General features: G+C 40.0%; 1 protein-coding gene across 1 annotated transcript in view; it reads left to right on the forward strand.

Annotated features, from left to right (window-relative positions):
- LOC139266815 (XK-related protein 6-like) overlaps positions 1 to 7,742 on the forward strand; it is a 120,329-nt gene extending 112,587 nt beyond the window's left edge. Inside the window, exons 2-3 of the mRNA XM_070884419.1 lie at positions 5,122 to 5,241; positions 6,224 to 7,742. Of these exons, the coding sequence (XP_070740520.1) occupies positions 5,122 to 5,140 (19 nt within the window). The 3' untranslated portion in view covers positions 5,141 to 5,241; positions 6,224 to 7,742. The remainder of the gene's footprint in view (positions 1 to 5,121; positions 5,242 to 6,223) is intronic.
- The last annotated feature ends 2,016 nt before the right edge of the window (positions 7,743 to 9,758 follow it).

The raw sequence follows: 9,758 nt of genomic DNA on the forward strand, positions 1-9,758 counted from the left end.
TCTCAAAGAAAGAAAGGAAGCTAGATAATTTTATAGGATTTGTTTCATAGTGATTTAAAGTTCAAACCTATTATTAGCTATGATTTGATCCTTCATTATACAAAGACCCACTACCTTCATTGATTTTAATTACAGCAGCTCATATGTTCTGTTGGTACAGTGCTACACTGCACTATCATTGTTATGCATTGGGGAACTAGTCTATTGCATGTACATAAATCAGCCATGTCCATTTTTGCATGAGCTGCAAAGCTGACATATGTGCATACATAATTTCTCTCAATTGAGCCGAGCTATCCTTGCACTGGACATTGTAAAAATCTGTTGTAGATGGTCAAAAAGAATGTGTGAACTTTTCAGAGTTCTCCCAGTTGAAATTTAATACAGTGCTGTACAGTTTTTTTTCTGTAACCCTTCCGTCTTCACTGCATTGACTGCAACTTGTATACCGGAAGTATAATGGTGTGAAAGAAAGAAAGACTTGCATTTATACAGCACCTTTCACAACCACCGGACGTCTCAAAGCGCTTTACAACCAATGAAATGCTTTTGGAGTGTAGTCACTGTTGTAATACATTTTTGGGGTGACATTTCTGTGCTATTTGTGTCAGGATCGGTGCACAACATTTTAAACAGGAAATGTATTGCCGTGCAATATTTAAGAACAAGAAATAGGAGCAGGAGTAGGCCACCTGGCCCCTGGAGCATGCTCCTCCATTTAATAAGATCATGGCTGAACTCCACTTCCCTGCCCGCTCCCCATAACCTTTTATTCACTTATCGCTCAAAAATCTGTCTGTCTCCACCTTAAATATATTCAATGACGCAGCCTCCACAGCTCTCACAGGTAGAGAATTCCATAGATTTACAACCCTCAGAAGAAATTTCTCCTCATTGTTTTAAATGGGTGGCCCCTTATTCTGAGACTAGTTTTAGTTTCCGTTATGAGTGGAAATATCCTCTCTGCATCCACCTTGTCAAGCCCCCCTCATTGGGCTCAAGTTTCCACATGATTTGCGCCTGATTTTTAGGAGCAACTGGTGGAGAACGGACTATCTTAGAAATCGCAATTCTCCACTTTTTTTTTCTGCAGTTCTAGTCAGGTGGAACAGTTCTACTTTGGAACAGAATTTTTTCTTCAAAAGGGGGCGTGCCCGGGCGCTGACGCCTGATTTCAAAGTTTCCACAGTGAAAACGTACTCCAAACTAACTTAGAATGGAGCAAGTGAAGATTTTTGTAGAACTGAAAAAACCTGTTCTAGACATAAAAAAATCAGGTGCAGGTTACAAATTAGGCGTCCAGAACGAGGGGGAGGGAAGTCATTAAATTCTACAATAAATCCTTATTTATACTTCTACAAATATTATACAAATAAATCCAACCTGAATAAACATTTATAAGCAAAGAAAAGATTAAATAAACCATCTTCCTACCTGTGTGAAAGTGCTTCAGCCACGGAGAATGCTGCAGGCGTTCGTTCCCGCGGGAGGTGGGGAAGTAAACAGCCGTTCGTTCCCGCGGAGCGGGAGGGGGGGAGGATGAGACAGCCGTTCGTTCCCGCGGGGGGTGGGGAGGGAAACAGCCGTTCGTTCCCACGAAGTGGGGGGGAGGAGAGGAGGAGACAGTGAGAAGGCTGCAAGAAGCCTCAGTGCTGATGGCAATGTGCTTTTATTAAAAAATGTTCAAAAATTAAACAGCTACAAAGAACTACAAAAATGGCCGAGTGCCAATGTTTCCTTCACACTGCGTGCGCGCGAGCGCTCCAACACGCACGCGCAGCGTTGCCGGCAGGAAAAAACTAATTTAAATGGTACCCGCCCCCTCCCACTTACAAAATCGGCGCGAGTGTAGGCTCCGCCCCCCTGGGCGCCGCACCAAACAGACATGGAGCTGCAAAGCGCTCCAGAATCGTGCGTTTCTTTTTAGACGCGAAAAACGGGCGCCCAGCTCGGAGGGGCACCCGTTTTTTATCGTGTGGAAACTTGGGCCCATTATCTTATATGTTTCGATAAGATCCCACCTCATTCTTCTGAATTCTAATGAGTAGAGGCCCAACCTACTCAGCCTATCTTCATAAGTCAACCCCCTCAACCCCTGAATCAACTTAGTGAACCTTCTCTGAATAGCCTTTCTTAAATATGGAGACCAAAACTGTACGCAGTACTCTAGGTGTGGCCTCACCAATACCCTGTACAGTTGTAGAAGGACCTCTCTGCTTTTATACTCCATTCCCCTTGCAATAAAGGCCAACATTCCATTTGCCTTCCTGATTACTTGCTGTACCTGCATACTAGCTTCTTGTGTTTCACACACAGGGACCCCCAGATCCCTCTACTGCAGCACTTTGCAATTTTTCTCCATTTAAGTTATAATTTGCTTTTCTATTTTTTTTGGCAAAGTGGATAACCTCACGTTTTCCCACAGTATACTCCATCTTCCAAATTTTTGCCCACTCACTTAGCCTGTCTATATCCCTTTGCAGATTTTTTGTGTCCTCTTCACAATTTGCTTTCCCACCCATCTTTGTATCATCAGCAAACTTGGCTACATTACACTCGGTCCCTTCATCCAAGTCATTAATATAGATTATAAATAGTTTTAGGCCCCAGCACCAATCCCTGCGGCACCCCACTAGTCACTCTTTGCCAACTGGAAAATGACCCATTTATCCCGATTCTCTGTTTTCTGTTAGTTAGCCAATCCTATGTTGTGTTTGCTGAGACTATCTGCATTATATTCAGATTTTTAGCAAGCAAAACAAAAATCTTGTGTATGTGTGCACTACCTGTCAAACTTATTGTTATCACAGTGATCAAGTCTTTGTCAACATTTGATATTGAAACTGCTTATGTAAGTATCCAAAGTGGAAATCCTGCCTGTAAATAGTCGGAGTGATTATTTGCAAGGTCTTCTGCATCTGTCTGCACACGCATACTAGCATGCACTAAATTTAATCTTGTAGAATGAGAGGGTATTTTCACTTGGAGCGTCCAAAGATAACACACATGCAGTGGGTGTTGGCAATATGGAAAAGTTTGTCGCTGAAACATTGTGGCGAAGGCAGTTACATTAAATATGTTTTTAATCTATAAAAGTAGTCATTTAAATGGATATGTCTTCTTGGCACCACTGGAAATCAAAGTAGTGGCATTGGTCTTTGTGAAGGAGCATGAATTAACTTGTGAACCCCATTAACAAGAAAATGTTTAATTAACTCAAATTTGCAACGAAAAGCAGTGTAGTGATTATTTTCCCACTAGAAATGCAGGTATGGTATTTGAGCTGCGGCATGTATCTGAAGTGGGAATTAAAAACTTATTTCAGTGTCTTCCGTTGTTCTCCGTTTAGATGCAGATATGTTTTTACAGTTTGGTGGTTAATTTCTAAAAAATTTAGTGCTATTTTTGCAGTGGCCATGGAGTTGTCATGTACATTTTCAATTGCTACAACTATGAGTTATTCTGCAGTTGGACTATGCAACAATTATTGGGGAGGAGGAAAGAGGAGTATGTCAATGACTGATTGGTAAACTGCAGTTTTGTTAAAGTTTTTGTTGTCCTGGCTCAAATCAGATATGACTTTGTGACAGAAACTCAACATCTTTCTACGTATTTCATTTGACTTTTATTGAGTTTGTCTACAACCACGGCTGGATCTGCCTCTAAACTGGAATTCTGTGGCTGCAGCAGCACCAGCTTTAGCCTTCTTGCCTGTATCAGGGCGAGTAGTCTGCCTGTAAGTGTGTCTCAGCTTCACCACAAAGACGAGCTGGGCACCCCACACCCCACCTTGTCCTGGCAGTCTCAATACATGTCTGGTGACGTAGAGTGGCAGGAACTAGTCTTGTTTTGTTAATTAATCTAATTAACATAAAACCATTACTGCTTTCGGTGTTGAAGTCGTTTGGTGTTCATTATAGTGCAGCAATGATCACATGGTTTTTGGAAATCCTAAAACAAGAGCAAAACCAATGGATTTGAAGGTGGTGCTTGTTTCTCTCTGTGTCTCTCTCTGCCCTTCCAAACCTATTTGAGTTTTCCATTGTTCTCCATTGTGTTTTTATTTAAATCCGCTAACGTTTGCCAATGCCTGGTTCCACAATGCCAGCAGTTCTCTGGTACCTTACCCAGCTGGTTGTTTATCTCACACGCTGTAAGCAGGGTGTCATAAATGAGCCTCATCCCTCTCCACACTTTCCAGCAAGGCTCACTATAAAAAAATATCGCAAACCTGCATTTATATAGTGTTTTTCATATCCCCAGAACCCCCCAAAGCGCTTTGCAGCTAATCAATTTGCTTTTAAACTGTAGTTACTATTATTATGTAAGCTATTAGATAACAATTTGAAGTAGAGTTTGCCCAGAGATTTTCAGGCCAATTGTAGTATCCAATATCTGCTCTGGTTGAAATTAGCTAACCCAGCATAGACCAGAAAAGAAACCTCCTGGCTTTCTGGTCCATAAGGATCAGTGCTACATTGCAAAGTGCTTTTACCCAGTAGGCCATGGGGAGAATTCTTCATTCTGTCTGAAGTGCCACTGGAATATTACTGCCCCAAACTCTCCTTCTGCCCGACATTGCATCTGTGTTTTTAATTTTAATGAGATTTAAACTCTCACCCCAGGTGTTTTGAGCTACCTCAGATCCCTGTGGAGTCACGTCAACTTGTTAGGTGCACGATACAATCTTAATCTGATGTGGATGTTTTTGGTCTGGACTGAGAAGATGTTCATTACCTTTTTGTACCTGTATAAGTTGCACATTTTCTGCATTTACCTGATATTCTGGTGAAATGATAAAATAACAATTCCAATCCTTCCTCACACAATTGTCTTTGGACTTTAGCACTTATAAGTGAAATTCCTGCTATTGACTATAAAGTTGACTAGCAAAATGCTATGAGATTTTTCAATTTGCATCCAGTCAAGTTTTGGTACTGTTGTCGAATATCCAGATAGCAACCTCTGTTGCTAGCTTTTGGGAATGATAGTGGCAAGTATTAGGGGATGCACATTATAGCAGAAGCTGTAGTGTATTGAAGAATGTTATAGTGAGAGGCTACTGTATTTTTAGGAGATGCTACTAAGTGTGTCATAATTCATCCATTTGTTTTTCTACAGTAGCTCATCAGAGGAGTGAAGGCAGCGATATAATGGTCAGTATCTCTAGTCTAAAAGAAGCTGAAGTCTAGCAGTCTCTGAGATGCCCAGCAGTGGGAGATGAACTCTACAGTATGAATGGTAATAGAGAAAACGCTAAAGAAAAGACTCTAGGCCAGCGCGTGACATTTTTCTCCTCCTCTGGCAACCTCACATCAGCGTGCTTGGCTTTTCCAATTGCTCATTAAAATACCGTCCTGAGGCTGAACCTGTACAGCAGTGTATTAATTTAAAATGCTCAATTCGCTACTCTGTGGTGGCAAGTTCAGTTTTGCAGCATTAGCTGAATTCTGGTTTGTGAGCCCTGATGCGATGAGTCTTGTCCTTGTTGGGTGGGATGCTTTGTGGATAGCAGAGTGTCACATCCTGCATGGGGGTGTGGGAATCAACCAGATTTGTTTCAGCAGCAACTACAATAATGCATGCCTTATATTGGCTGATCACGATATGACATTAATTTTTGAAGCTGTAGAGCTTGCATGGCTAGCTCAAAGAGGTTGCTTAGAGTTTGGAAAAGAGGGGAGATAAATCTGGTGGTTGAAAAGATTTTGTGGAAAGTTCTAAAGTTGACCGTTTTAATACTCTACAGTATTTATGTGGGGTATCAATGTAATTAAAATTACTGAAAACTAGGAACCATTTAAAACTTGGTTACTGTTGTTTTTATTGTCTATTTTGAGGCTGGCTACTAAATTATTTCAGATGGGCCTTTGTGTCAAGTGGGACTTGAATTTGGGAGTGAAAGCTTAAAGTAGTGGTTTTGGCTTCTGATTGTTCATGTGCCCACACTGACAACATAGCATAGGTTTATTTTGGCACCAAATATATGGAAAACACTTATGGCTATTTGCTGATATTGATGTTTTTCAGTTTGGCAAATACATTTTTGTGAATTGCTTCCCTCAGAAACATTGTGTGGCCTAAGTATTTTCATTCATAAATCTTCGTTTTAACATTATTTTGTTTCGTTCATTTTTTTTTTAATTCATCTTTTTTTTTAACTGTTTTCCTATGGTGAATTCATTTTAATTAATGTTTTTGTTTTTTCCTTTTCTCCTTTCAGGTTTTACAGAGTTTCAGTGATGTCCACTCATAAGAACATGATGGCCATATTTGTTTTAAAAGTACAAGTATTGTAGATTATGCAAGATGTTCACTGCAACATGGGTATTAGGTGCTTGAGCATTCTGTAGTAGAAACTGAGGAATGTAAATAGCTACTAGTCAGAAATTGTTATTTTTAACCATATCTAAGAATTTAAAAACTGAGTGGTCAAACAATTATGGCAGCATCATGCAATGCATAAAGTTAAGAGGCCAATTTACAGTGTTCAAAAATGATCTAAATTTAAAATCTCTAGAACCTGGTATTGCAGTGTAAATTCTAATTCCCATTTCTCTGGTTTTTGATCCTTTCCTTTTCATTTTTAACAGCCCACAGTTCCAGATAGAACAAGCAAACAGGACAGTTGATTGGAAGCTCTGATTCCTATTTTGGAAGGTAGTTGGGTGATATGTGTTAACTTAACATGGGAGTTAGATTGAATTATTTCCCTTCCCAAAACCACTGAGGGTGAACACTTCCACACATGACTCAGGATGACCCTGATGTATGTGAGAATAGTGTTACACGGACTTGCATTCTATCGTAAAGAGGTTTTGATTGACTAAAGCGTGCAAATATTGGTTTTGAAGAAATTGCCACTGGTAGCTACCTTTGTTTTCAGTTGTATAATGTTCACATGGACAATGTATGTGATTATGTGAAGTTGTGTAATATATATTAACTGATTCAACAGTTGCAAAATTATTGTGATTGCTAAAAAATCTTTTGTTAGTGGTAGTCGTCTTGGATTGCACCAAATCATATATATTTTAGAAAGACACAATTTTGCTTTGTCAAAAGTCATGGGTTGATGTGCTTGCACCTGCTTTGAAATGAAAGAAACCTCATGCAGCTAACTGATTTCTTAGAGTTCAATCACTGTTGAGAATCCGATACAAAATTTGCTCATTCTTACTGCAGCCACGAGGAAGTTTGAAATACGAAAGGCACTCAACTTTGACTTTATCCAGTGGTAGCCACTTCTGAAAAGATGTTATCTCTTTGCTTGTTAAATGTAAAACTTGGCTGCGTGTTTTCAAAGTTGTTGCCAATCACAAGAAAAAAGTGAGGGGTCGTGAAAGTGAACAATAGGGTGTACACTTGATGGTGTCTATTATATTTTTTGTTAGCGGTAATAGAGGTAGATGTCCTTAATTGAAGAAGCTATTTAACCAGATGCCGTTCTTCTACGTGACTTGTACATTTTTTGGTAACAGCATTTATCCTGCAATTTTCCTTAGATTGTATAGTTGTCTAATTTAAAAATATACGGAATACCTAGGAGTGCGTACTTCCCCATTGTACGTCAACTGTTGTAGCTGAATGCTTGCACTGTAAAGTTCAGTACATAGTATATACTGGTAGAGCGTGCTCTGTTATAGTTAGCTGGTAACTCTTATTTGGTATTGCTCATCTGTTGCAAAGATTTGTTAGGAGATACAGATATATTTATAATAAAACACACACATTTCTCTGAATTTTGATATAAAACGGTTTCATTTATGTTCTATGAAAATTAGCAACATTTTCGAGCGATCCACGTTTGTTGCATCTACGAGAGTGGTTTTGGGGTTATTAAGAAATAAATCATTGAATACTCTTAAGAATTCCCTAAATTAAGGGATATTTAAACTGTTGAGATGCTGACCTGATGGCATAAACATTATAGTGGTAATTTCACAAAGCCAACGCTAATGGTTCATGTCCCCTAAGGTTGCTTTTCACTGAATCTGGACGCATTAGGCAATTGTCAAGGTGAGTGCATCATTACTTTAGTTATCTGATACACCCTTACCTGTTTTTTCTAAAGCCTCTGTTGTGTTTATGCAACTCGAGCTTCCCTCTGTGTCCATTCATATACACACACCTTGGCTGCAACTGCATACCCAAGCCCATTATTCCTAATTCCCTTTTGTGGGCTTGCTCTCCTCTCTTTCTCTGGCCATTGTTCCCTGTAATTATTTTCGGGCCGCATGGCCCATTCAAAATACCATGCATGCGCAGTTTTTCTAATGAAAAGCTGGCTGCATGGGACCCCTGGAGTGTTGCACTGCTGTGCAGCTTGCATGGAACATTGTCCTTGGCCATGCCACTTTTCTCCATCTTCCCCAAACAAGCCTCCTTTGATCCTTTTTCCCATTATTACTCCATCACCAACCTTCTCTCTTGAAACCGACCAGGCTCAAATCCCTTGTGAATAAGTCCACAGCTTCCCTCTCTGCTGTACTCAACATTATCTGCCAAGCCCATTGTGGCACACATTACTGCCCCTAACATAGTATTTATAGCACAGAAATAGGCCGTTCTACTAAACTAGTTTATGACAGTGTTTGTGCTTCACATGAGTCTTCAACCCCACTTCATCTCACCCTATCAGCATATTCTTCTGTCACTTTCTGCCTCATGAGCTTATCTAGCTTCCCATTAAATGCATCTATGCTATTTGCCTTAACTACTCCACATTCTAACCACTCTTTGGATAAAGTAGTTTTTCCTGAATTTCTTACTGGATTTATTAATCACTATCTTGTATTTATGACGCCTCGTATTGGTCTCTCCTCCAAGTGGAATATTTTCTCTACGTCTACCCTATTAAACCCCCTGATAATTTTAAAGAACACCCCTCAGCCTTCACTCTTCTGGAGAAAAGAGTCCCAGCCTCTTCAGTCTTTCCTGATAAATATAACCCCTCCGTTCTGGTATCATCCTTGTAAATCTTTTTAGCATTTTCTCTAGTGCCAGCATATCATTTTTATAATTTGGAGACCAGAACTATTCACAGTGCTCCAAATGTGGTCTAACCAAAGTCTGACACAAGTTTAACATAATTTCTTTGCTCTTCAATTCCACTCCGAATGCTTTGTTTGCTGCTTTTATGGGCATATTAACCTGCGTCACTACTTTGGTGATTTATATATTTGTACCTCTTGATCCCTTTGCTCCTCAACCCCATTTCGACTCTTATTTTTCAAGCAGTGTGTAGCCTCTGAATCTTCCTACCAAAAAGTAACAGCTCACACTTATCTATATTGAAAGTAATTTGCCAATTACAGGCCCATTCTGCAAGTTTATGAATGTCCACTTGTATTTTGTCACATTCTTTCTCAGTGTTGACCAAACTCTCAGTTTATATGTGCAATTATATTTGCGATTCCCAACTTCAAATCACTTATATAAATTGTGAACAACAGTTATCCCAGCACTGAACCCTGTGGAATGCCACTTTGTGCCTTCTGCCAATCTGAGCAGCCTTCATCTTTACTGTTTTCTCCTGGCTGGCCTCCCACATTCTACCCTACGTAAAGTAGAAGTGATCCAAAACTTGGCTGCCTGTGTCCTAACTCGCACCAAGTCCCGCTCACCCATCACCCTTGTGCTCGCTGACCTACATTGGCTTCCAGTTAAGCAACACCTCAATTTCAAGATCTCATCCTTATTTTCAAATCCCTCCACGGCCCCGCCCCTCCCTATCTCTGTAATCTTCAGCCCCACAA

This window comes from Pristiophorus japonicus, chromosome 7 (assembly GCF_044704955.1).
Source record: "Pristiophorus japonicus isolate sPriJap1 chromosome 7, sPriJap1.hap1, whole genome shotgun sequence".
Classification (NCBI taxonomy): domain Eukaryota; kingdom Metazoa; phylum Chordata; class Chondrichthyes; family Pristiophoridae; genus Pristiophorus; species Pristiophorus japonicus.